This window comes from Chaetodon trifascialis, chromosome 11, assembly GCF_039877785.1.
Source record: "Chaetodon trifascialis isolate fChaTrf1 chromosome 11, fChaTrf1.hap1, whole genome shotgun sequence".
In the NCBI taxonomy this organism is placed as follows: Eukaryota; Metazoa; Chordata; class Actinopteri; order Chaetodontiformes; family Chaetodontidae; genus Chaetodon; species Chaetodon trifascialis.
Genome location: NC_092066.1, coordinates 16,632,463 through 16,659,884, shown reverse-complemented (window position 1 = coordinate 16,659,884; position 27,422 = coordinate 16,632,463). Strand labels below are relative to the sequence as shown.

At 43.0% G+C, this 27,422-nt stretch overlaps 3 protein-coding genes across 6 annotated transcripts; 1 reads left to right on the top strand and 2 right to left on the bottom strand.

Moving 5' to 3' along the window:
- Positions 1 to 1,375: 1,375 nt before the first annotated feature.
- angptl4 (angiopoietin-like 4) lies at positions 1,376 to 8,213 on the top strand. Its single transcript, XM_070974970.1, has 7 exons — positions 1,376 to 2,020; positions 2,878 to 2,988; positions 3,128 to 3,224; positions 5,812 to 5,925; positions 6,102 to 6,197; positions 6,437 to 6,721; positions 6,833 to 8,213. The coding sequence occupies exons 1-7, from the start codon at positions 1,493 to 1,495 to the stop codon at positions 7,015 to 7,017; spliced, it is 1,416 nt and encodes a 471-aa protein (XP_070831071.1). The 5' UTR covers positions 1,376 to 1,492; the 3' UTR covers positions 7,018 to 8,213.
- Positions 8,214 to 11,050: 2,837 nt separating this feature from the next.
- On the bottom strand, positions 11,051 to 22,891 carry LOC139339117 (dipeptidyl peptidase 9). Of its 4 annotated transcripts, none has more exons than XM_070974590.1 (21): positions 22,762 to 22,891; positions 21,459 to 21,549; positions 21,057 to 21,295; positions 20,207 to 20,319; positions 19,247 to 19,420; positions 18,895 to 19,066; positions 18,502 to 18,612; positions 18,153 to 18,281; positions 17,977 to 18,038; positions 17,785 to 17,885; positions 17,351 to 17,528; positions 17,056 to 17,215; positions 16,858 to 16,937; positions 15,983 to 16,135; positions 15,285 to 15,420; positions 14,539 to 14,684; positions 14,300 to 14,446; positions 14,022 to 14,174; positions 13,508 to 13,650; positions 13,005 to 13,116; positions 11,051 to 12,185 (listed from the first exon to the last, which is right to left on the bottom strand). In XM_070974590.1, exons 2-21 carry the CDS (start codon positions 21,512 to 21,514, stop codon positions 12,093 to 12,095), a joined length of 2,658 nt encoding a protein of 885 aa, XP_070830691.1. In that variant the 5' UTR covers positions 21,515 to 21,549; positions 22,762 to 22,891; the 3' UTR covers positions 11,051 to 12,092. The 4 variants fall into 4 exon arrangements, with proteins under 4 accessions (XP_070830691.1, XP_070830692.1, XP_070830693.1 ...); XM_070974591.1 differs by having other exon boundaries at positions 18,895 to 19,063; XM_070974592.1 differs by having other exon boundaries at positions 21,497 to 21,549; positions 22,762 to 22,883.
- A 567-nt stretch (positions 22,892 to 23,458) lies between these two features.
- Positions 23,459 to 25,889, bottom strand: rps15 (ribosomal protein S15). Its single transcript, XM_070975198.1, has 4 exons — positions 25,837 to 25,889; positions 25,352 to 25,437; positions 24,676 to 24,910; positions 23,459 to 23,621 (listed from the first exon to the last, which is right to left on the bottom strand). Exons 1-4 carry the CDS (start codon positions 25,837 to 25,839, stop codon positions 23,508 to 23,510), a joined length of 438 nt encoding a protein of 145 aa, XP_070831299.1. The 5' UTR covers positions 25,840 to 25,889; the 3' UTR covers positions 23,459 to 23,507.
- Positions 25,890 to 27,422: the final 1,533 nt, after the last annotated feature.

Genomic DNA, 27,422 nt, shown 5'->3' with positions numbered 1-27,422 from the left:
CACCTCAGGCCAAATTGTACGCATGTTCCTCCCCTGACGTGCTGCTCTTTATCACTGACTTCATTCATTCCTCACTTTATCCCTGCAAAGATTAGAAAGAAACCCTGATGGACTGTTTGTACAATAGCTGTTAGAAATGTGTAATTAGGATCTCATCTATGACAGTCAGATAACATGATAAAAGTTGTGCTTTCTGTAGTGAAGTACAATTTACATTTCTAAGGTTACTGGGATTGTTGTGGAGGTTTATTTAGGATTGGCATCAGACTGATTAAATTTGAGGGAAATTCAGGATTAAGGAAATTATCCCCTTACATGACAGGAAACCAGACCGTTTTTTAATAATTAAGTTGGCATTTTAGTCTGTTGTATTTCCTTTTTGTTGTGCAGAGATGTTCATGCTCCTTAATTTAGCTTGACTCTGTTCTCAGTCTTGTGAAGAAAAGATTTAAGATTTAATATGCAGTTTCTTTGATAATCCAGATTTGAATCACACAAAAGTAATTTACAAATTACTACTTTTTCTAAATATTCTCGACATTGAAATCATGTCAGTAAGATATACTGCACAAGGCAGCACATGATCCTAATGAGCAAAGAGAAGATGAAGACAAGTAGGACACAGAACAGAAAATAGAGTCATAGACTGAAGGAAAGATTTCATCAGTTTGGAACAATAAAGTGAGGTTAGAGGACGTGGAGTACGTAAAGATCTTCCCATCAGGACTGTGTGAATTGATGACAAATTCTTCCGTTACATGGTGATGAGTCCACTGGCATCAGCGTGTGTGGTCCACTCAGAGTGCAGCCTAGAGTGGCATTGGCCACTATCACTTTTATAATTCAGTTTTGTAAATCTACCTTTACACTTCAGGTCAAATAAGGCCAGTTTACCACAAATGACTTTCTGCAAATCTATGTTTTGGACTGAACTATGAAAACTGAATGAACTCTCTATTTGATAAGCTTACTCTGGATTCTGTTATCATTATCAAACAGGGGGTTCCTGTGCTGATGGATGGATCAGTTCACATATTCAGAAAAACTACACATATTACACTTTGTGTTGATTCAGCAATACTTCACAATAAAGGAATAGATTTGTTTCACTGTGGGGGATATCAAATGTTCAGTTTCCTCCAGTAGATAATGTAGTCCCTGTCTCCCACTGTGCTGAGATGAAAGACAATCTTTTTGTTATATCATGTCCCTCCTCTGCCTCTAATATGAATAGTTAACAGAGAGGTGGAGGAGGGACAGAAACCTGAGAGTAACTGCACCCCTCCCTCTGGTTGGCTGGCCAATGGCAGGCAGCTCACAGCCCAGACTTGAGGGCTGTAAAACTATATAACAGCAGTGCTGTGACTGCCCAGTCAGGAGCCTGAGCTCACAAATCCAAGTCAATAGGAGAGGACAGGGCAGAACACTGCACACCTCTGCAACAGGGAAACACACTATTTAAAGCAAGATTTCCATTTAGACAGCGGCAGCAATGCAGACAACACTGACAACTGCGACTCTCTCCCTTGTCGTGCTTATGGCCACAGGTTTCCCTTTCGATAGGAAAGGGGGCTCACCCTCCGGCAGCGGTGCCAAGGAGAAGCGTGTACAGTATGCAGCATGGGATGATGTAAATGTCATTGCCCATGGCCTGCTGCAGCTGGGACAGGGGCTGAAGGAGCATGTGGACAAAACCAAAGTCCAGATGAGGGACATCTCCAGCAAGCTGAAGGTCTTTAATCGCACTGTGACTGAGCTGGGGAAGGAAAGCCAGAGGCTGCGAGTGGAGGGCGAGGCCCTGAAGGCTCGTGCCCAAGGGCTGGAGGACAGAGAGGGCCAGCTCCTGAATGTCACAGCCGAGCTGAGGGAGAAGGCGGAGGAGGTGCAGCAGGAGAGGAGGACGATGAGCGAGAGGATGAACCGGCTGGAGGAGCGGGTTGACAGCATGCTGCAGGGAGACGCGGTGCTGCCTGACGCGGACACTGGTGCCAAAAACAACAGTGATGCTCGCAACATCCAGGTGAGAATGCCCAAGTTTCTGTCTTTGCGTTTTGATAATGATCATTTGTTTGGAAAAAAACAGAAGCATGTCAAGATAAAGGGGGGCTGACTTTAGTTTGAGGGGGAAATTAATCAAAATAAGGCTTGCAAACATTATCCGTATACTCATTACTTAAAGGTAGTCACTCAAAGTACAAAATGTTCTTGTAGTACGACAGCAAATGGTTAAAGGGACTCTTCAAGTTAGAGGGTTACAGTATGCATGGACAGTTGGCTTTTATTGTGGGGTGGTGGCTTTTTCCTTGAGCTCAAAGGCATTAAATCAAAATGCACAGAGGGCAAGCAGTGGGTGGTGGGTGTAGTGGAGTGGAGGGGGGTTGGTTAACAAGCCTGCAAAGCACACAGGAAGAGCGTGCAATACGTGCAGGGAAACACTAACGGCTTCTAGACAAAGGGATCTGCAGGCATCAGCTGCAAGAATGTGCGAATAATTTCATACAGCTGTGACATTTTACAACCTGGAGAGTATTCGGCCATAATCCACAGTAAAGGGGGCTAATGAAGCAGCTCGTGAGCCTGAAAGGCTTTACAGTGGGATGGAAAATCCCGCGTCGCGAGAGTTACATAACCACGCCACAGTTGGTTGAAAGGACAAATGGTTTTCAATGAGTTGTGAAAATGTGTCTGGGGCCCATGTCTCAGGCGTTTGAATGGAACACTGCAGGTGGCCTGTTTCTTGTGTTAATCCTGGCCTTTTTTTGGTGATGTCTTCTAAAGTTCTAAAGCACCATGGGCACATTTTACGCACAGGCACGGCGCCGAAAAAAATCGACAAAATGCTAAAAATGTGGTATCTTTGTGTTATTTTTCTGGCAGCTGATGCTGGAGGCGCAGAACAGACGCATTGATGATCTGGTGGAGCGGATCAGACTCCAGCAGGAGAAGCTTGACAAGCAGAATGTGCGCATCAGGACGCTCCAAAGTCAGGTGAGGAAGCGTTACGATCACGCATATAGCTTGCAAACAAACGTTTCTGTATTCATCCACATCAGAGTAATTGTTGCAAAGTATTTTGCCGATTTGTCAAAGGTTCTGTAGTCTCATCATTAATTCGTTACTTTTTCAGGTGCAACAGGCACGACAGAGACCTGCATCCCCGCGGAGCAGCAACGCTGACGGCTCCGTGCAAAGTGGCGTCGCGGAGCAACAGGACTCACCAGTCGGTAAGTTAAGCCAGAAAGCGTCCAAAATCCCCTCTTGGCACTGCCTTAAAGTAGACTGCACAAAATCTGACGCCAAATGTGGCAGGCCATCTGTTTAGTCAGGCTGCAAAGACGCTTAAATCACTAACAATTAAAATCAAAGGACCTAATCAATTTGGGACACGTTTCTCTGCTCAGCGTGTTGCCATAAACATCAACTGGTGGACTTTTTGCAGAAGCTGCTCCTTTTAGCCCCTGAAATCCTGTTGACATTATTCAACCAATACAGGACAACACAATTATCTGAGGAGAACGAGTGATTAAAAAATGTAAAGGAGGTCTCCTATTTTGCAGCAATATAAACTAAATTATATATCAGACATGGTTGTTTATAGCTTTATTTCAAATCATCACACATAAAATCTTGGCAGAGAAAGGGGGGGGAGTCCAAACTGTCGGAATGGGGCTCAGTTGAGTCAGGGGGCCTCATACTGTGCTTTACAGTACTTGTAAAAGACAAGTGATGGCCTTGGTGTGCAGCCACGCCAAGCAGCTGCTGCTCCCCTCTGATCAGAACTGTGACTGGACCAGCAGTCACAGTGAATGCTTCCATTCAGACTGTACTCGACTGGATACACACCAACTTACTCACCCACTGCTGTCTAGTCTTCAGAGAGGATGTGGGAGGGTGACGGGGGAAAATGCTGAATGAAACAAATCTATACATACTGAAATAGTAGGTTTTAACAGTCCCAGGCTAATAAAACTGGAATCAAGTGGAGTGAAATTGAAGTCCAATCTCTGTTTCTGATGGCCATAGATGAGAAGTAGGTGAAAGGTGAACATGGCTGAGGCAACGGTTTAGATCAGTCAGCCAGCACAAATCACAATAACACCTCAGAGCTCTGACATCAGCAGGACTGGAGGAATGTGGGAAAAAAGAAACAAGTTTCTTTGGCAAGGTTTCAACTGGGGGAAAGTTCGCTGGTCTCTGAATGTTCAGTCAGGGTCACAGCTCAATGGGATTACTCACACTGATCATTTCTGTTGTTTGGGCGGGGGGACCTGGAAAAAGCATGGGGAGGCTTTGTACAAATCTAGTATGCAATGTTCTTCAGATTACTGTCCTTGTGTCTGAGCTAAGAAAAAATGTAGGGAAAACAATGTGGGAAAAAGCAGCAGGCTATATTTGTCTGTAAACCTTGTACACATATCCTCCACTGTGTTGAAGACCCTCGCCTCGCCTCCTCCCACCTTTTTGTGTAAAACAAACATTTGTACATCCCTCAAGAATGAGCAACCTTTCCCCTAGATCTGTCCGGGAGTCAGACATCCCTCCTCCTCCTCCTCCTCCTCCTCCGTCAACCTCTCCTCCCCCATCCCTACACACAAACCCCCCACCTTCACCTCCTCCTTCTGTCCCATTGTAATGAATAAGAAGTGTGCCAAAGTTCAGGAGAACCCCTGACCCCGAGGCAGACTACAGCCACGACTGGCCACCAAGAGTTCAGGCCTCCAGAGGAGAGGTCATAAGACACAAATGTGGTTTTGTGGTTCTGCAGTCAGCTGGTTTGCTCAAACTGAAACAATACGCAGGCGGATATCCAACAATAATCAAATTGAAACAAAGAAATTAAATTTTCTTGTAGTTTTTTCCCCTTTTTGTCACGTAAAGATATTAAATAGCATCACGTGATGACATCATCCATGATATAAAGGATTACTGGAGAGGTGCTATTCATCTCGTGCCTCACTGGGCACATGACAGCTCCTATTGGCTCTGGAGTTCCCTGCTTTGTGTTACTGCCTTCTCCAATGTCCCTTTACAGAAGCAGCCCCTTACCCCCCTCCTCACCACCCTCTGATCACTCCCCATGCATGCACCAGCCATGCACTCCTACGTCACTGACTGGCTGCTGTGCACGTGAAGGAGGGGTGACGAGCCAGAGAGGAGGGGAATCAGAGAGAGAGGGGAAAGGGGGGTGAGGAATGTAAAGAGTAGTAATGTGTAACTCCATAGCCTGGTTGGGTCTGCTTGGGAACTGGGAGAAAGGTCATATTTATAACTGAGAGAGAAGTTCTCCCCCTCCTCTCTCCCTCTTGTTATGGCTAGATGAAAGGCTCTATCAGGTACACACTTATATCTCCAGACTCCACGTGCTCAAAACAACACCCATATATGCAGACACTCGGCTCTTAAAATACACAGAAACGTGTCGCTGAGAGTTTCCCCATCTGTGAATGACCTACTTATGAATGCTGGGTAGAGTAAACAAGTTCACATTCACAAACCACCCTTTTAAAATAACACCTATGCCGGAATAATATCTGAAACTGCTGCTAAACAGGAAATTTGAACAAGAAACAAGATCATTCTTGCAACTGAGGGGACTTTCAGCCTAATGTTTTACTTGTCCATCACAGTGCAACAGTGCAAAGATCAGAGGAGTAAAGATGAAGCAAAACACATCTGTGAAATGTGTCATGTATACAAAGCATGGCCAGCAAAGGCAGTGCAAAGCTCACACATTTTGGGGCTTTGCACTGATACTGTATGGACCTGTTGGTCTCAACATTGTTGTTTTTTTTCTTCTTCTTCTTCTTCTAGAGATGGCATCAGACTGTCATGAGCTGTTCTTGAGAGGAGAGACCACCAGCGGGGTCTACACCATCCAGCCAAGGAATGCAGAGCCCTTTAAAGTCTTCTGTGAGATGACAGCTGGTGAGTGGAGTAAAACCTCTCCTCATTTTGCCTTTGCTGTCCTGGTTACAACAACTGATAACTACTTGGGCAATCAACTTCAAACAGAATACTTCAAAGTCTCCAAACTGCACAAGAAGCTGCTTTTCGGTCAATACGACTTTCTCTGATCAAACCTTTTCTCTCTTTCTGTCCAGATGGCGGGTGGACGGTGATCCAAAGGCGCCAAGATGGCTCAGTGGACTTTGACCAGCTATGGCAGGCCTACGAGAAAGGCTTTGGCAGCTTGAATGGTAAATGCTCTTTTGACTTTGATCTCACTCTCACTAACTGTAAAACTGGACTAGACAGGTGCTAGCCAGCCTGGCCAGGGTGAGATTACTTCACTCAGTATTACTGTCCTTTCTAAACCACTGCATCAGAGAGCTGGAGCTCACCTCAATAAGCATCTTATCACTGACGGATTCGATGGATCAAAGGCCCAGGGACGTTTTCTAACGATGTCTCTTCTTCTCTTTGCTTTCCTCCCTAGGAGAGTTCTGGTTGGGTCTAGAAAAGATCCACTCCATCGCTAAGGACGGTGGCTACATCCTCAACATCAACCTCTCTGACTGGATTGGTGACTTAGCATCCATCCGTCTCCCCTTCCATCTGGGTGGAGAGGAAACCAAGTACTCGCTCCAGATTCAGAAGACTGGTGATTTCAGCACCTTGGAGAGTTCCCTGGGGACCGACGCCACCTCCGGCCTGCCTTTTTCCACCCGTGACCAAGACAACGACCAGAAAAACGACACCAACTGTGCCAAGCACCTGTCTGGTAAGCTGTAAATGACAATCACAAGTTTAAATGCCTCTATTTGTTTATTTTCCTGCTTGGGATATACCTCAAAGGCAGCGCCTAACCTGTTATTGTCCTTTGTCTTCTTAGGTGGCTGGTGGTTCAGCAACTGTGGTCGCTCCAACCTAAACGGCAGATACTTCCAGAGTCCTCCTCCTAAGCACCGGCACCAGAGGAAGCAGGGCATCTTCTGGAAGACCTGGAGGGGCCGTTACTACCCTCTGAAGTACAGCATGATGATGATCGCCCCTGCTGCCATCCAAAGCAAGTCCTAAAGAATAGAGATAACCTTAAAGAAAAGGTTGAGACAAAGAGAAGAGGGTGGAAAGAAGTAGATTTTGGACTATTCTTTCTTTTTCTTGGTGCTTAGTTGGTGAGGCAGAGGTTTCCATTTTCCCTGGTTGTCTCCCTGTGAGCAGAACCTCATACCAGAGCCCAGACCCTCAAAACAGAAGCATTAAGAACTCACTTTCAATGAGTTCCAGGTTTCCACTGCTGTGTTCTCTGAGAGACGTGCAGATTCCTCCCTTGCACACTGAGCCACAGATGGAAAAAGAGAATAATAAAACGTGCAGTGGAAAATCTTTCATGTGTTGAACCACTGCAGTTGATTCCTTCTGCTGGCATGAAGCTGGGCCCCTAGACAGGAGAGCGCCACAGGGCGAGTTCCAGCCTGTCCACTGTGCTGTAAGTCACAGAGGATTTCCAACAAGTCAAGGCTCATCTCCAGACATGTGGTGTCAAGTGTGCATGTGGGCTGTTTGCGCATTTGAATGTGGTTTTGTAGCAAGCTTGCAGCACTGTCAGCTGAACAACAGCTTGAGAATTGCTTGTATTTTGTAAAGGATGCATGACTGAAACACAGGCCGAGTAAGCAAGCCTTTTAAACCCTGTGGTGCGGACCAAATGGTGACTTAATTAAAACAAAGAGTCGTTTTCCACATGGACAGGATGAGATTAGTGTTCAAAAGCATTATGTAAAGTTATAAATCACTGTAAACTAGGATTACGATTGCAGAAACTGTGTTAAGACTGATGTTGAAAAGCAGTTTGCGGGGCACTGAAGAGCATTTCAGCCTTTCGTACAATGTATTTTATGCCTGCAATTTTGAATCAAATTAAGCGTGTTCTCCACTGACTCTAATTTTCTGTGGAGATTCTGATGATACTGAGTCACATTGACTTCTTTTAAGATGGTTTTGTACATAGTTTCTGAAGGAATGTTGTTCACAGAAATAGAACTATTTCTGATTTGTCACATTATCTGTTCTCTTTGTGACTTGAGAGTTTGTTATTGTAGATGTTCCCTTTTCTTATTTAAATGGTGTAAAGAATCACTATATATATTTCTGGTGCTGCCTATTTGTAATTTATATTGTCTTTGTTGTGTAAAATGACAAGATGTAAAATTGTTTTTTAAGAGAAATAACCATTTTTGGCCACAATGAGCCAATAAAATTGATTTAAACTAATATTTGTATTTGTGTTTTGTCCGTGTATTCTGTGTCACTTAGAGAGAATCCACAAGTTTGCATCAAACACAACTTAACATAGTATCTGTGCATAAAACAGATGGCCGAACACAGAACTAAAGCAGACATTCACAACATTTAAGACACAGATAGGAATACTGTGAAAATATGGCCACAGCTGGAGTCAGGATAAGTGGTTGAGCCCAGACTCTTTCTATTGTACATTTCGTCATATCAAATACAAGCTAATTAGCTTGAAATGGAAAAATGAAGCAGGTGCCTGATTTGTATCAAATTACTGTTGAAAAAATTTAAAATTCATCAAAAATAATTAGTCCAATTTGTGGTTTAATGGAGAGTACATTTCAAATCCCTCATTGTTCAGAGAATATTGTTTTCCATACGAAAACAATAAAGATTTGTCTGATTGAATTGAACTGAGCACACCATTTTTCTTTTCTTTTTTTTTTTACCAGTCAAATCAAACCTGTCTGAACTGAACCACCTGCGGGCATAAACCCATGCAGGAGTCATAAACCATCTCACTGAGCCACACGTGGCAGGCGTCTCGTATCTTAAAGATTTTAGCAACTTAATCACATTACCTGGAAGCAAACTTCAAGAGACTCAAGGTGTCAGCTTTAATTTCTCATTGCACCACTTTCTGCTTCCTTGTCAGGCTTACTGCTAATGTGCTTCATCCATACTGATCCCCGAGCACTGACAACTGGTTCAGGATCAACCTCTGTAACAGCTGATCTGATGAGAGTGTGCTCTTAACTGACCTCTCCCTTCATAGCCAGTGAAGCCAACGCCTGGCTGTGACACAGATGAGTTAAAACTGTGGACAGCACTGGTCACCTACAGAGAAAGATGTAGAGCATGACAGAAGACTGGCTCAATAAACCTCATGTTAAAACGGCTCTGTGACTATAATGGAGCAATCATGGTCACCAGTAGTTAATATATAATAATACTAATAATAATAATAATAATTAACTTTATTTATATAGCACTGTTCTTAACAAGGTTACAAAGTGCTTCATGGAGAACAGAAACAAGCAGCAGATAAAACAGCACAGATAAAAACAACACTGATAAAGAACAGCCGATAAGGAAGAACCAAATATCAACACATGGGGCTTAAAATAAAGTGTTAAATGCAGGAGCAGAATGACACAGTAACTAATATTTAAGAGAGGAGTTTTCAGAGAGCATATCTCAGATGCTCCTGATGTAGCCGTCTGATTTCAATAGGCCGTCCTCCAGTCTGGGGGCTCAAACAGCAAAAGCCCGCTCACCTTTGATAACAAGCCAACAACCAGCAGAGCCAATCCCAGAGACTGATAATAGGGAGTCAGTAAAACTTTTGTGTACCGTATGAAGCCTGCTTTTCTAATGAATACGGAACAAGTGCCCAATGTGATCCACATTTCACCCAGTTCTCTTAATGCTTTCTTGCTGGTGATGACCACTGTGCAAGTATGAAGCTACAACTAGCTGCTTAGCTTAGCTTAGTTTAGCATAAAACGTGAAATTGAGGATAAAACTAGTACTCTAGCTTTGGATAATAACTGCCAACAAGCAAATCTATGTGTAATCCGCTCAAAAACTGAAGTGTAAAAACAAGAGGTTGTGGTTTTATGGGGGTGCTGTTTTTCCAGGTGATGTCGCGGCTGCTAGGCAACCAGAAGAGAATCCAGGAAGTCACTGGCACTGTAATTACATAACCCTCATTATCAAATCGTTGTCTTTATAGTTCACATAACATACATAACTGATTAATGGTTATGTATGGTTATGGTTATTATGGTGGCACAGGTAACACTGTCGCTTCACAGCTAGAAGGTCCCGGTTCGAATCCCGCTGTGGGCGCTGGCAGCGTGTCCTCCACCATGCCTTCGGTGCCTACTGCTTGAGGAAAAAGGGCCTTGACCAATGGTAATGAAAGAGATTGGGTCCCCGGGCACCAGTTGGATGGCAGCCCACCGCTCCTGGTCTGCCGCAGAGGAAGGCGACCAGGATGGGTTAAAGGTGGAGGACAAGTTTCACCAATTTGCATGGCATGTGATTGCATGTATGTCATTGTATGACAAATAAAGGGGACTGTCCCTCCGATTCTTCTTCTTCTTCTAATGTGAGCTTTACAGGTGCTGGTAGGCAGTTTTTGCTGCCTTTGAACAGAGCCGGCACGTTTAGATTAGCTTTATGCTAAACCAAACTAACTGGCTTCTGGCTGCAGCTTCCCATTTAGAAATGAGAGCGGTATCAGTCTTCTCATCTAACTCTCTGCAAGACAGCAAAGAGTCAAAGTTGAAGACACCAAGACCAAGTCATCATATCTAGCACTGCCATCGCCTGCCTGTTGATGCTTTGATGGTTTGCTGAATAACCGGTTTTTGGTACTGCTGATAAATAAGGGCAGCAGCTTCCATTATCTAATCTCTGTGGTGTTATCAGATCAAGGTTAGGCATCAGTCAGTGAGGAGTACCCTCTTATGAAATGGTTACCATGGCAACCGTGCTGCCCACAAAGCAAGGGGGCACAAGGGCTGACATCTGCTGCTTCACTGCGGAGTGCCTGAAAGCCCCTGTCGTTGAAGCAGTGGTTTGGTCAGATGCAGCTCTGATGTGAATAGTAGAATATGAGGCAAGGAGTATAATGAAGGGTTACAGTGGAATATCAATATGAGAAAAACACACTTGAGATGAGTGCATTGCCTAATAAGATAGCCTGGCTACATCCTGCAAAACATGAAACAGTGGCAAAAGCTGCAACTATGTAAGAGGCCTACTTGTAACTGCTTGAAAAAGATGAGTGCAGTAAAAGAGAGCATGTGATTGATTCATACATTTATTCATTATCATGTACAAATTGTATTCTGGTGGTACAAAGCTGTTGTAAGACTCCAGTGCTCACCCTCCTGTTGTCTTTATTGCAGTAAAAAAAGGAAATACCAGCATGATCAAGAGTCAAGAGGTACTTTGGCAAATATAAATTATGTTAAGAAGGCAAGCAGACATTGAGCGATGTAATGAGAGGGGAGAAAACAGCGCCGAAATATCAATGAGCAGCTTCTCTCAGCGCTCATTTAAAAAAGAATAAAAATCCATAACATGGTTTATTTTAAACAACACACACTTTAAACAAATGGACAGAGGAAGAGTCTCGGTTTTCTTCCTGTCTTCATCGTTACACAAACTGCAAGGGACAGACTCACAGTCTATATGAATACTGCAATTCTGTGTTTGTGTGCTTATGAGTGTCTATGTATGAGATAAACTGTATTTTACATATGTATGTATAGTGTAGGGGCTCATGTCTGAGAATATGTGTATAGATTCCATGTCACATCTGTGAACTGTAACCCCGTTCCTACCGCTGACTCCAGTGAACGTAACAGGTGGAGCAAGGGGGAGAACAACACGATAACATTTGGCAAAAACCGTCATGGTTGCGGAGTTGAGGATGTGGGTGAGCGATGAGTCAATGTGACACAGCCTGCAAAAAATTCTCCATATGTCCTTGTCTTTGTTCAGCTTTCAGGGTGAGACACCAAATCTCTGTGCTCGTAAACCATACCCCAGACTGTACACTGGTGGGGGGGTGGGGGCATGGCGGTGACAGAGCAAGCAAGCGAGTAACAGAACAACAGACACAGAGAGTGAAAAGAGGGAAGTATAGTGGAGAAGTTACATGACGAGTTCGTAGGACAGAGTGACCGGTGGCAGCAGAGTGTCTGATAGTCTCTCGGTGACAGGGTGAACAGTTGGGGTTGGGGTGGGGAGGTCTGGGAGAGTAAAGCTGGGTGGTGAGCTGGAGGAGTAAAGGAGGACAGAGGGGAAACTAGCCTTCACTTCTCCCCTGTTGTCTCATTTCAGAGGTATTGTTGTAAAAAGTGCAGCAGCATTATCTCGTAGTGCTCTCCAGACTCTGGGCAGCGAATACTATGTCGCTCATTGGGGTATACCTGAAAAATTAAAGCAGGGTGATCAAATTACACATTCGAGTGTACTACTTGTCTGTTTCCTGTGAAATCTGCTTTGGAAAATGTGTCATTCTTGAAGGTATACTATGCAGGAATTGATGGTAACTGTTTGTGAACTCGGCCCCTCTTCCCCTGCACAACGCCACCATAAGCGCACTGCTTGCACATCAACCATAAGATACTACTGTAGGATCATTACACTTGTTGTAATGATACTACTGCAGGATCATTACACTTGTAATGGATAAGCCGATACTTTAGCAAGCTAAGTGAGCTAACTGCCGCACCTACCTGTTCAACAGAAAACAGGTCAATTCTGCATCATTCTCCATCTCCATCCTCTCTTTCAGTGCTCATCAGCAGGTGAAAGCAGATTATTTTGGATCAAGCTTCATCTGTTTGGTGTCTCGCCTGTTTTTCTGCACAGTGTTCACCGTTTTTGTAGCCTTGGATGCATGCTGCTTACAGTCTTGCACCTGGTTGCTACCTTTTTTTTATAAGGTCCTGACCTCACCAGCAGAGGGCAGAGTCTCTACAGATAAATACACCTCACACTTCTAGGGGCTCATAAGTGATTTTGAATGATTACTTTTATAAGAGTCTATACATTGTTTTTATCCTGCATAGTATACCTTTAATATATAATCCTAAATATGATTAATCTATTGTATTTTACCACCATTAAACATTAAAGTGCAGTACTTCAAAGATAACCAAGACACTTATGCTGAAAAGTGACATAAATTATGTCAACCTAGTGCGACTTCAGACAGATGCGTTCGTGTGGAATATGATGCTAACCTGAAGCTGGTAGGGCTTCCCAGCACGGATTATCTGTGACACTAGGAAATTGGTGTGGAAAAAGTGCACATTCTCATCTAGAAATCCATGGAGAATCAGCAAACGGTTGGGCCTGGAATGACAAGGATGACATGGTTATTATATGACACATTACAGTATGATAGGCTTCACCTACAGTGACAGACATACAAATGATATACATACAAATCCCGCAATAAGACATTTGCCCCATAGTAAAAGGCTCTCTATTCTTTCATGATTTAAAACAGGAGAAGCCTTCATGGATCCAAAGAAGTTCAGCCACTCTCTAGGTAAACCTCAGCATCCAAGAGTAGTGCTCAACATGCCAGTGACCAGGCCCTCAGGGCTTCCTCAGTGCCTAAACACCGAGGCTCAACTTAGTCTGCCAGTTGCAATGACATGTTTAGAAGTCACTAGTCTCAAAACTTGTAATTCCACACTGACAGACAGTATCGCCTGCTTGTTTAAGTGTGCTTACTTACTCGCTGGGCAGCTTGTCCACATGCAGTGCCACAGAGCCTTCCTCGTAGCCCTGCTGGTTGTTCTCAGGCACATCCATATAGCGCTCTGTGTAGCCTGTGTCGTAGGCCATCCACACAGTCACCGGGGCGCCTGCAATAGCCAACTGGCAGGGAAGCACAATGTAGTCAGGTGGGAAAGAATGTAAACTAATGATGGTGGAAAAGTAGCATAGCTTTCAATGCCTCCAGCACAGAGATGCAGACGTCTTAAGTGAATGAAGTCTACTGGCCAACACATTGTACAACACAGACACCATGTGGATGCAAGTGGCAACTACATCACAAGTTCAGTTTGGAGACTTTGTACTTCAGGAATTCCGCAACGAATTCTGTTTACAGTGTATTACATAGTGATATAAGACCATGGTCTGCGGTCTTATTTCTTGCTGAAGGAGACAGCCGAGAATGCTCACTGATAAAAAACGAGTGTACGGTTTCAGGATAAAAGGGCCGAAGGACGGTAAAGCCTCCTAACCTTGAAGACATTGGGTCGCTGGATGAGGCCCATCAGAGAGAGGAAGCCGCCGTAGGACCAGCCGTGTATGGCAACGCGGCTCAGGTCCACAAAGTTAAACTTCTCTGCCACATACTGCAGCCCCTCCACCTGGTCTTCAATCTCCACCTGACCCTGAACAGGCAAACGCAGATTATTTAACGTGGCAGGTGTGCATCTTTTTGTGGCATTCATTCTATCACCTTTCTATCATCTTACATTATTACAGAATTAATTTTGTTATCTAACTCTAACTTTACCATTTTGTTTTTCAGTGCTCCTTCAAATTCAAGACCCCTCTGACAGGAACCCCTCCCATCAATGACGACCACAGCGTAGCCCAGAGAGGCCAACGTGTTTAGACGGAGGTACTTCATCCCTTTGAATGAGTTGTTCACCAGCTGCACCTGAATACAAACACACACAAATGTTGTTTTTAATTGAACACACACACACAGTGACACCACAGGCCCAGACTGGACTGAATACATTCACAAACCTGTGGGCCTCCATACACAAAGAGAACAGTTGGGTGTTTCCTGCCAGGCTGGAGGTTGTGAGGCTTGTAAACCATCCCATAAAGCTGGAAGCCCGATTTCCCTGGAAAGTCGAAAATCTCAGGCGGATTGTAATCTCCCGGGCAACCTGGAGGACACATTAGCACATGAGGCCATTAGGTTGGCATGCACTAAAACTATTAAGGATTGTGGGTGTAACTTGACCTAAAACTTGGCCAATAAAGCAGATTCTGACTCTGATTCTGATTTTGGAAAACTGGAGCACAGGTTAATTTTCCCATTACAGTTGACAATTTAATTCAGGAAAAGTTTTGCAGAAAGCAGAAACACTCGTTAACTCACAGCAAGAGAGGAGAAAATTGCCCTCTCACTCCTGATACTTTACATGAGTCACAAACAACAATCAACACAGACGCAAAGTGCTCCTGATGGTGAAAGTGTTTTAGCACCACTTTATCTGATTGCTGTCAGGATTGTCTGGAGGACGCCGTTGTGGATCGAACTAGCCGTCCTTGATCTAATCAAATGTAGACCTCAACCTTCCCCTACAGACTCGTCTCTATTGATTCTTCCAAAAATACAACCACAGATAGTTGGACAACCTTCACACTTGGCCAGACTGCCCTCAAAGAAAGCGGAGCGAGCCAGATTATTAAATACAATCTCTGCATATTGAATCAGTTGGGAAACAACTTTATGGCGGTTGGTTGAGTCACATCCTGTTTACCTGGTGATTCCATCATGCTGGCCCAGAACTCAGGTACCATGTGTAGCGGGTCACCTTCTGAGCTGGTCAGTTTGTAGACGTGAACACAGGGAGGCGTACTCACATTACTGTAGTGGCTGACAAAAAAGTCAAAGTTCTGCAGAGTGAAGGAGTGGAGAGACGTGCCAAACATTAGAAATATACAGAAATATTTTCAAAATAAGACAAGGAAACTACATAATAAACAGACAAGGGAGGATCAACCTGAGTTACTGTGAGAATAAAACACTGCTGACAGCGAGACAATATTTATCGCATACACTGTAGAATATCCAGCCAATCCCTGGCTTTGACAGCTTTGCTCAGGTTTGCAAGGTGCTTTAACTTTCATTGGGAAAGTGGTTTCTCTGATTCACCTAAAACTATTCCAAACTTTCTATTTGCTGTTCTCACGCTAAATCACAATCTGCAGTGTTACTGTTAGTACAGCAGTCTGTCCACTGTAGTCATTTGTTTTGATTTAGTTCTAATCTTCGAAAAATTACAGTCACTGGCAGCAAAAAATGCTTTTTAAGAAAGGAAGATCTGTGAGCAACGTTGCCTCTTGTTTGTGGGATGAGCTGTTATGTATATGGGCAGATAGCTGGATGAGAGAAATGAATGGACTGACTGCATTATGATTATGTCAAAAAATAAATAAAAAAAAATAAAGGTTTTACCTGACTAACAGAACAGCTATGGGAAAAACCCGGCTTGGTTAGTCTGACCACATCTCCAGGTGATTCGTAGCTAACCACATAGAGGTGGTGCTCCAGAGGAGTGTCTCTGGTGCCCTGGAAGTACACCAGCTTTGATGACTCATTCACCCAGATCTAGCAAGGAAGACAAAAGAGAAACATGAGGCCCAGGCATGTGAGACACTACGGGCAGATGATGAGCAACTTCACTGGGGCTACTGAAATATTTTACAACCCCAGTTCAACAAAAGTTGGGATCCAAAACCATGACCTGGATTACTGACAATCAGCACAGACAAAAGTTGGAGTACTGTGTAAAACAAAAGTCAAGACAGAAGGCAGTCATTTGCACATCCTTTCCAGCCTATATTCAACTGAATGCAGCACAAAGACAAGATATTCAATGTTAAACTGATAAACTTCATTACTCAGTTCTTAACAGTGTTTGAAGGTGTTCATATCCATGCTGGGTGAGCAATGCAGCATTTGTTAATAGTTCTTTATACACAGTCCCCCAGATATGACCCTTAGGAGTGAGGAAGGAAGTCTCCTCTAACAAGAAGTGAAAGTGGCTGCAGTACAGGCTAGCAGAACATCACCAGGGAAAATAAGACGTGTCTGCTGAGGTTGACTCATTGTGGACGTCAGAAATTCAAGCACAAGTCCTTCAACTGAATTACACACCTTCAAATTACAGCTGATGGAGCTGAATTTTAACCTCATAATCACTGTTTGATTTCAAAGTCTATGAGTTGGAATAGAGTCCAAATACTTTGTTAATGTAGTCTATAAACACCAGTATATCTTTTGTATATAATGTGAATTTATACATTCAACACCGCCAGCCTTTGTCTAACCTTAGAACCATGTCTTGCCAGCACTTCCCATTCTCCACTGGTCAATGTAACCTCCTCCTTGATTGCACATTTGAAGTCTCCTGCAGAAAAGAGATAACAGAATCAACATGTTCCTTGACACACCAAACACTCTGACGTAAACCATGATTAAGTGATTGTCTGATAGGCACATTTCAAAGAAATGCAGAAGTGTCTCACCTTCTATGTGTTGGTAGTCATCTGTCCAATGGTAGCAGCCTTTTTGTAACAGGGATGTGATTTTATACAGATGGCTGAAACCTGACTTGGACTCATTTACCCAAATGAAAGTAAACTCATCTTCCGTCGTTTGAATAAATGGATAGAATATATCATGAACCTGTGGAAGGAGAAGAGCAGTCAGTAACTGAATCCTTACAGCAGCAGAGCCGTTCATAGCCGTAACAATTAGTTAATTAAAAACATGACAGATATTTTTGAGGTCACTAAACAGGGCTCATGTGAAAAGACCTACATTAATCCAGACGTCGGTGGTCTCTTCATAGATTATGTATGGCTGTGTGTTACTGGGCACGGCCTCCAGACTCTCCTGCCTCTGAGCTGGGTCATCTGTGACAGGGATGAAGAGGGCTGGAGGCAGCAGAACCAGCTGCAGCTTTCTCTGACTGCGGTCCAGAAGCACTGCCCAGCCACTAGGGGGACACAGAGCGGAGAAAACTTAAAGATTGCTTCATACAGCAAGAGTAGTAGATTATGGAAATAACAGCTCCATTAGAAACAAAAGAAATCAAAAACATCTTGTCCATGAACATCAAAAATGTTTACATGCTACAGAGAATATTATGTGTCCCAAATCACGTCACAATATTAGAAGCCCTCACACCAGGCTGCGTACCATCTGGCGGTATATTTTGAGAATGACTGCATCATTGAGCCCACAACACTCACTATTTGCCATCACTCGTCCATCCTACTCTGGCGATGTATTCTGTCCCAGGAAACAAGGAGGTGAAGGGGACGGCGAGTTCTTTATCTTGTGTGCTCACAATCTGTAAGTACAACCATACACACACTGAGAATGCTGAACTATCATTTTGGAGAAATAAACAAATAACAAAAAAAAAATGGTGATAGACTCACTCTTCCTTGATGGTCTGTCTTGATCTCTGCCAGTTTAAGGGTAGCCTGGGGATTTTTGCTACCTGCAAATAAAGAAATAAGTCAATTGTGAAAGGATAGAAATGGCCAATTCACAACAAAGTATAATTCACTGCTCCAAGGCAGCGTTTGTGTGGAGTGTGTAGGGTTACACTGACCTGTACGTGGATATCTATACGCGTCTGCTTTCCGCTCTTCAAGTGCTGGGGATGGAACATGAATAATCTCTACTTCGGTCTCATCCACCTCTTCATACAGCAGGCACACCGTTTTACCTCCATTATGGTCTGATTGAGTGACATAAATCAGCAAATTGAGCCGAGTGCATACAGAAAGTAATGTATGCAATCTCAAAAATAACTAATCTTGCAATTGGAGTTAAAATGATAAGATGAACAAAAAAATATGCTAACATTTTATATCAAATACCAAGAAACACTGGCTGTCAGTGAGACATGTTCCTCACATCCATGAATGAACTGTGTATTTAAGATACCAGTTGCTGACCTTCCACTGCTGTCGGACTCCACCAGTAGCCAGTAAAACGGTCAAACTCTTCTTGGATGACAAACGTTGCTACACCTGCAGACTTGGGGTCCTCTTTAACACTATCCACACCTGGACAAAAATTGGAAATTAGGAAAAAAGCTTACATCCATGTCATGTTATTGGTATTGTGCTAAACATACAAATTACCTAACGCTGCACACTCTCATCTTAAGAGATACAACCATGATCCCAAAAAAATTGGACCAGAATGTGATCATTTGCTAATCCTTTCTGACATACTGACATAATTGAAAACAGTACAAAGACAATATTTAAGCATGTGAAGCTTCTTACTGTATGACATTTCATTGCCTACTCAAACAACATAAAGCAAACCCAAAGCCTTCAGACCTTTGTGGCAGTAAGTGAGTCTCCGTTCCTCGCCCGTCTTAATGTGGGCTATCCACAGGTCGTTATTGTTGATGAACGCTATGAAGTCAGGGTCTCCGGGGCAGATCTTGGGGTCCATGCGGGTCCCTGAGCACTGGGTCTTGATCTCCACTGGCTTTACAGGAGCAGACTGCTAAAGCCAACATACACAATCTTAGTCAAAGGCAAACAGAAGAGTCACTTTTGGATGCAAAGATATAGGAGAGAACTGTTTATGAAGGTAGTTTCACACACATTAAACACCTTATCAGAATTAAATCTGCCCTGAGTGTCAATGGGTTCCTAATTGAAGAAAAAACAGCAGTGTACTCACGATGAAGCCATTGTTGCCTCCATCCTGACAGTAGAAGAGGCTATTACTGGCCTGGAAGAGGAACAGGCCCGTCTGGGCATGGTAGTCATAGGAGGTGATACCAAACGCTCCGAGACGTTTACGCTCTCTCAGCAACTCCTCCTCTCGAGAGTAGGCCCCTTGGTGTGGTGTAGCCTTAGAGGAGCAACAGGATATCGGATGTACAACATTAGAATGAGCGGAAAAGATATTTTACATACAACTTTGCTTGGATGTAAAGGTTTTAATGTGCTAACATCCCTCTCAGTTTACACCATGGCTGCTTCTTTGGACTTTCTGAGCTAAAAACAGCAGCATTGCCACACCCTCAGGGACTTTTTATCTCAAAGTGAAACTTTGCTTTCAGGTAAAACTACAAAAAAGAAAATCATTAAGCCTCAGAACCCCTCAACCCACCAGCGGGTTTGAAAGGTATGTTTTCTCCTCAGTGCAACTGAATGCAAAGCCTTGAATGACTAAGCGGATACGTACTGTCACATGACAAAAACTCTGTGAAACTTCAGCTGAACTCCAGGCTGTTTGCACAGAGCAGAGGGGAGAGTTTGAGGAGGCCTAACGTTGGTGACACACCTGGGCACTTCACATACATTTATCAAAGACATTCAACTTGGGTTTTTCCTTTGTTCATGATTTATGGTATTATAACTGTGTTAGACTGCACAAAACACATTTTTGAGTTCTCACTCCCAGTTATGCGTGTGCTCCTTCCGTAGAGGTGCAGGACTTAGATAATGCAGTGAAAAATGAGCCCACAGAGAGTAAAAAGGCAACTGGAGCAAAAAAAAAAAAAACCCTAGAAACTGCTTGGGGATCAGAAGGTTAAATGGGACTGCTCAAATTCTCAATTGTGAGACACCATCACCCTGTGATATTTGGTATTGGCACTGCATGAGCAGGAAGAGGGAGGGTGGGGGAAGTCACCTGGAAGTGATCCAGCATCTGTTTCCATGACAACACTAAGAGGGCCTCTTTCCGGATCTTCTTGGGGATTTCTGAGTAGAGTAATGAGTTCTCTCTGCTTCCATAAGGCATTCCTGAAAAGCACACAAAAAATAAACAAAGGCAACATCACCAACAACAAATAAAAAGGCTTATTGCTAACTGGAAAAGAAGATATTCAACACAGCGATTGTTTTATTATCATGAGGCGATCATGATCTGCTGCCTAGAGCAGGAAAACATGACTGAGGTCTGGTGAAAGGAATACAAAGGAGTGGTATAGAGAAAATACAAATCATAAGCTAATCTCTACAAACACATGTCGGCATGTGAAGGCAAGGGACAAGATTTTGGTATCAAAAGTGTTCTGGTTTCCATTTGTAGTCAAATTTGCAGTGACCAATCACGTTTGAGCTGGCTTTGATTTTATGCAGGTAAACTGGGTGGATAGCAAAAGAGGTCAAACACATTGGCCGAAATGCAGTCTCAGAACCCATCAGCTATCGCCTGATGACGATTTAAGCTTTTTATTAGCTTTTTGACATTTATTTACCTGCACTTGTATACTCATGTCTGTTTATGGAGATTAGTCAAAATGTTGTCAGAAAGTTTCTCAAGTTGCTAATTGGACTGTAAACAATGATTTGCGACTGTCAGGATTGGCCTGGACGCCATTATCCGGATATGCGCTGGCTTCACCGAAAGCCCCGAAACATTGGCTCTTAACCCAAGAGCATAAATCCTCATTGGACAATAGTCAATGGGATCTGACATTGATCATACACTGATGCAGGGAATTTTGTGCAACATTGTCAAGCATGAATCCACTTACCGAGGTAGTACAACCGGTGGGAGTGGGGTCCATTCTCATCCTTCTTCTGCACGAACTGGAAGTCATGGGGAGCTTTGTTGGCGATCATGCCTGAGTACTTCCTGCTACAGTGGATAATGTCACGGAGGCCCTCCCAAGAGTGTTTCTCCACAAAGAACTGAGATGGGACATCCTCCATCTCTACCACCTCTGTGTTGTCCGAAAGGCCATCCACAGCCGTCATGCTCACTGTCACACAGCTGGATGTGGACATTAGAAACAACTGATAAGAGTTGGGGAGACTGAGACACGCCTCCACTTGTGAATGCCTTAAATGGAATAGGTCAAAATGCTTATTCATCCATCTTCTTAACTAAGCATCAAAGCAGTTAAAAGAGATATGGCATGAACCTTGTACTGTACCTTTTCCAGATACCTTCTTTATTGTCAGAAAGTTTTACCTTCTTGACTCTATGCATTCACCGGTCAACACGCCTCACTCCGATTCCGTAACCTATGAACAAAGGACAAAACTGAGATCATGATCGAAATGCACCTCCAACAGAAGAGGAAAAACATAACTAATTCAAGAGGGCTTTAAAGTACACTGACTCAGAAACATGGAGCCATGTATTATAAAACTACAGGCCAGAGTGACAATTAGGGATCCTGATTCCTGATAAACTTCTCACGTGTTTCTCTGTGGCAGCGCAAACACAACCGATAAGTCTTCAACTCTGCTAAAGGTGAAGTGCAGGGTGCAGGGAATACCCCACATTCCTTCCTTTATCCCTCTGTGTTGGGAAAGGGATTAGCATGACGCAAACAGCAGTGGGAAAAATCATTTTCTCTAAATAATAAGTGATGTTACTGTTGGGAAGTTGTGGCAGGCTGGTCTGAAGCTGTTGTGAGGCACCTGAGATCTGTAAAAACACTGAGCTCACGACAAATACACCAACCGGTAGATGACCTCATCTTTGAATTCAACAATAACCAAGCTGTCACCTTGTACCTACAAGGGAGATATATAAAAGCAGTGGCTTGACGGAAGTGTATTTTTGAATGGATATGAGCCGAAATGTACACCTGACTATTTATGTGCCTTTACATAGGAAGTGCGCCTATCCTACTTGCTGTATTTTGCTTAAAAAAAAAAAAAACCTCCCCTAACATTAAACTTTAACTTAACGTGGCCTCGGTGTTATTACGTAAAATATGTTAAAATTGATAGAATTACACTTCAGCTTGGAAAGGCCCTGTTTGACTCAGCGGCTTACTTTACAGGCTTTAACAGGCTCACTGTGGGAGTGGAGAACAAGTCGGGTGAAATAGTAAAATACCGGTACCGTTAACAGCTAGCCTACAATAGATCTTTGTTCTCCGATTTCATCTACTCAGTCACACTGGGAAAAACACCGGCAAATTCATTTGTGTTGACATTTTAAACAACACAAACGTTACTCACATTTGGCAGTGAATGATGAAAACTCAAGCTGTTAGAAAATGACTGTTATCAAACCGTGTCTATGTTTAAAAAATCTTGCTTAGCTACATTTTGACATGACAGCTCCCCTCTGTCATTTTCGCTCTACAGCTAACTATCGTTAGCTAGCTACCTAGCTAGAAGCAAGCTAGCTGTTAGCTAGCGGTTGCTGGTATTTCTGTACAAACAGACGCTTGAACGACCGTCCCTATGAAACAAGCTGAAATTAAGGGGAACACTTACCAATCTGGCCACAGTTTCTTTACTCGGGTTCTAGACTTTATTAGCTTGGTGTCAATAAACAGATTGTGTAACTCCTAAAGGTTGTATCCATGGCCCAGAGCGGCCACACACAAAATGTAACTGGCTTTCGAATCGGAAAGAGGAGGAACCTTCGCCCTGGTGGAGTTCACACCGGCGCATTTTCAGGGCCGCACTGCCGCTCTGAGGAGGCATCGGTTAAGTTCAGTGAGGACTGTTCATCAGTTTAACTCATGATCTTCATAATTGTTTTTAACAGTTTCTCGTGGACTGCACAGCAAGTTGTGCCATCTTCTGTTAACTAACCAAATGAACTACTAAGACGCTCAAGAAAAAGTGAATAAGCAAGAAACGTAAAAAACTAGATTCCATTTTCAAACCAATGTTTTTAATCCACTGGCATGAATCTGTACACTTTAATTTTATGTTACTTAGAAATGTATTTCCCACACCTCACACAGCAAAACAACCATTTACTTAACATGATCACGTTTTCCAGTATAAACAGCATTTCTTAGATCAACAGCAGCAAAACCCATTGTGTTCATTCGCTCAGTTATCTGGAAGCCACCGTCAGGTTTATCAAGACACCTCGAACGGTCAAAAACTGAAGCTTTAAGATTACACCCTGCACACGGGCAATTCATTTTGAAACACTGTATTGAAGAAAGCAGACAGATTTTATGGAGCAACCACTTTTTTTTATTTATACAAAGAATACAGCCATTCTACTTCAGAGGGATGAAACGAGAAGAATGTGTGGCTCCAATTCCAGGGCGACCGTGCTTGACTGGCTTGTAGGTGATGGAGAACTCGCCCAAGTAGTGACCGCACATCTCAGGCTGTTAGAGGAGAAACATGTTAGTAACAAGATAAATGCCCTTCATACACTTAAAGCTGCATGTACAGTAATGTAGTAGCTGTTAATCACAATCTTAGTTATGACTAGATTCACTGCAAATAGTACATGTTAGCAGCTCTAAAACAGTGTGCAGGCAACATTTTGGTCTGCACTATCATTCAGAGCACCCTGCCTTCTTGATAACAAATTTGGTATTGCCAAATCTATATTTGGACATCTTGTATTCTGCATCCTACATTACAGCCCTTTGGTCAAAATTTCAAGCCCAGGCCATGTTGTTCATTTTTCTGTGTGGTAATTCTTGTAGATGTAATTGAGAAAATTTGCAGAACAATGGCCCATTTTCACAGTGATGCTTGAAGCAAAGGCACATGTAGGAACATCATTTTCTGTGCTATTATCAACTTGGTGAATTTCAACAACTCTTTCTGTACAGGGTGTTGTATTTTGAAAAGTGACCGCATTCTCTACGCCGCTCCTGTCTGACTTCCTGCTCAGCTCAATCTGCTCTGCACAACTTGATACAGCTTCTGTCAAAATTAGACTAGGCACGTGTATCAGCAGAGTACAACAGAGGAAGGCTTCTGAAACACAGTACGGCACGCCTGATGGAATCACATGCATTGTCTGGATGGCTGCAATCAGCTCTGGTGGCCACGCTGGCCTGCACAGTGGAATTTGTGGGTTACACACAAAGATAAAAGTGTTTTCACTGCGTCTACTTCATGCTTGCTGCCATGACATTAATGAAAGGGATATGATGGCTTATTTGACAGGGCACAGACCCAGACTGACAAGGAAGTTTGACAAACTGCTTGAAAGTGAGATCAGCTGTAGGTATTGGTGCTTAGACTTCTGCCTGCCTGCTCTGTGTACATTAAAAGAAATATTCCAACCTCAGGGTATTTTTGTAATGCCCATGTTATTATAAATTAGCCACCAACATCAAATTTAGCCAAGTGATATTTTTTCAAATGAATTTGACTTTGACTAATGAATATGCTCTACCTCCCACATGACCAGTAACATCTCACCTTGATTTCAACCTGGTTGAAAGTCTTGCCATTGTATACGCCAACCATGGACCCGACCATCTCAGGCAGGATGACCATGTCCCTCAGATGGGTCTTCACCACCTCTGGTTTCTCCATGGGGGGAGCCTCTTTCTTTGCCTTGCGCAGACGTTTCAGGAGGGACTGCTGCTTGCGGCGCAGGCCACGGTTCAGCCTCCTCCTCTGGCGGGCGCAGTACAGCTGCATCAGCTGCTCACTACATGAGAGAGAAGATTGACATCAATATCTGGCCATCTTCAAAGTATGTTTAATACAGAGGAGCAGCACAGCAGCGACAGTTTTTTTGTTTTGTTTTTTTCAATTTGATCATCTCACATTCACTTCAATTGGAACCTGTGCAACAAAGCCAGGCATGTGTTTATTTCAACACAATGTCCAGTCTACTCCTTTGGCTACCTTAACTTAGAGCTTCATATTAGACAACATCTAATGTGAGAGACTCAAGAACTATGACCCATCATGGAGCCACAACAAAATATCCTTCTGGGAGATGAGCAAGGAGTAAAATCTGAAAACTTGGCTTAACAGTATATTTGGAAAGCAGGATGTCAGTTTGCATGTCCAAAGCAACTAAGAAAATGAATTATAAATGCGTCAGATGATCATAATCCAACATTAGGTGATCAACCTCACTTACTAGGACATGTCCAGAAGCTGGTCCAGGTCCACACCTCTGTAGGTGAACTTCCTGAAGGTACGCTTCTTCTTGATCTCTGTATCCGCCTAAGAGACATCATTCCTGATTAGTGAGTAGCTAGTGCAGATTGAACATTATCGCGCATACAATTAAAAATGAATTCAATGTCACCGGTTAACATCTATATAACAACATTAATAACACTCGCTCGGCCCAACAATTCCTGTGAAAGACAGGTCATTTTAGCTACTAGTTTCAGACTACATTAAACGAACGGGTTAGCTTAGCCAGACGGTCATAGCTCTGGCTAATACATAGCCTCCATTCATATTTATCTGGCACTCTAAGCATCGATTTTCTACTGAGTGGTTAGCGAACATGTAGAACTGTCGGATGATATCACGAGCAATCCAAATCAGCTCATGTGGAGTTGTGATGTATATAGATTATATTCGGACAAGCTTCATGATCGGTAAAACACCTACCATCTTGCCTGATGTTCCGAGGAAAAGAACGGGCCGAAGTCTCGTTAAGCCTGATATCGCGCGATTTGAGCCTAACATCCGGTGGTGTCTTCCGGCGTTAGTCCCCGCGGTGAACTGCAGGTGGGGCGATTGTACAACAACTTCAGTTTTTGTGAAGCTGTCAAGTTTCTAACCAACGTGTCTCTTTTTTATTATCGCTTCACTGAATGTTATGCTTTGTCAACACGAGTATTTTTTTTTTAACGTAACCTTTTCTATGCAATACTAAAGCATAGTGCCAGTTCTACATGTCATGGAACGTTGAATGCAAAGTGGGTACGTATATTATATTATTATTATATTACGTACTCATGCACTGATGTATTGGTACTTGGATGTAATCTTCCACCATTGTAACTAGGTATCCATTTGCTTACCATAGGCTTTCCTCAGTTGTTTCCATTTTGAGAGACAATTTTCAGATAAAGATCGTACTTTTAATAACTTTTATTATTACAAAAAATGGACAAGCTTCATAAAACCAGCATGTGTACAGGTACTGATAACAAGTGCAATAAAGCTACAGCTCCGTGGTGCTCCAAGGGTGCAATTAGAGCTCAAGGGTCCTAGATCCTTTTGAGTCTTCATTTTATCTTAATTTATTTTGAGAATATTTTGGAACATCCATACAGTTTTTCGAACACAGGTCATGGAGTAACAGGTGAAGGTCGTCTATATTTGACCCTGAGCTTTGACAGCTCGAAGCCTCACCTTGAGCCTGATGTATGCACCAGACTGGAACTTGAAGTGGTTCATTCATCCAATTACAGAAACACATACAGTATGTTCTTACTTCCTCTATTGGTATCTACAAATAGTTTGGGCTTTGCTTACCCATCTTTTGAGATATTTTACCCGCCCACACGCAAATACAAGGGTGAAAAGCAAGATGGACTATTTAATTTGAACACTTTATTCTATGTTCTCCAGTCCTGAAATTATATGGTTCATGTTTTTGTCTGTGTTTTATAAATGTTGCTGTCAACACTGATGTCTGAAAATGGGATTGTTAAGTTGTTGTTTTTTTGGGGGTTTTTTTTCCCCTTTGGCCTATTTGTAGTATTGTTTAAAAATACTCCATTTTAAATCTGGCCTATACCAATCAGGTCATCCTGTTGTATTTGTAGACATTGTTATTATGCTACTTTTTGAGTGTTTGTTTGTTTGTTTGTTTGTTTGTTTTACCATTTGCAATCTTGAGCCATTTTGGATTCTGAGTGTTAATTTGACTTTTCTTAACACACGTTGGCGGCCTTTAAGTGATACTTAAGCTCATTTTTACTACTGCTGGTATACCCATGAGGTCTAGCACTCACATCAGAACCCATCAACAGTGTGATAACTGACTGTAGCGCCCCTCAGTGTGGGCCAGGCCTGAGTTGGGATAAAGTTGCTCCAATGTTCACAAATGTTGGTGCACACATTGCTCTTATCATTTCAACCACATTTCACATTGTCTGGCATTAACTCCAGCAAAACAGAAGTCGGCCATTTTGTATTTTATGAGAACTTTTTCAAATCACTCCTCCGTGGCAGACTCGTGGTGC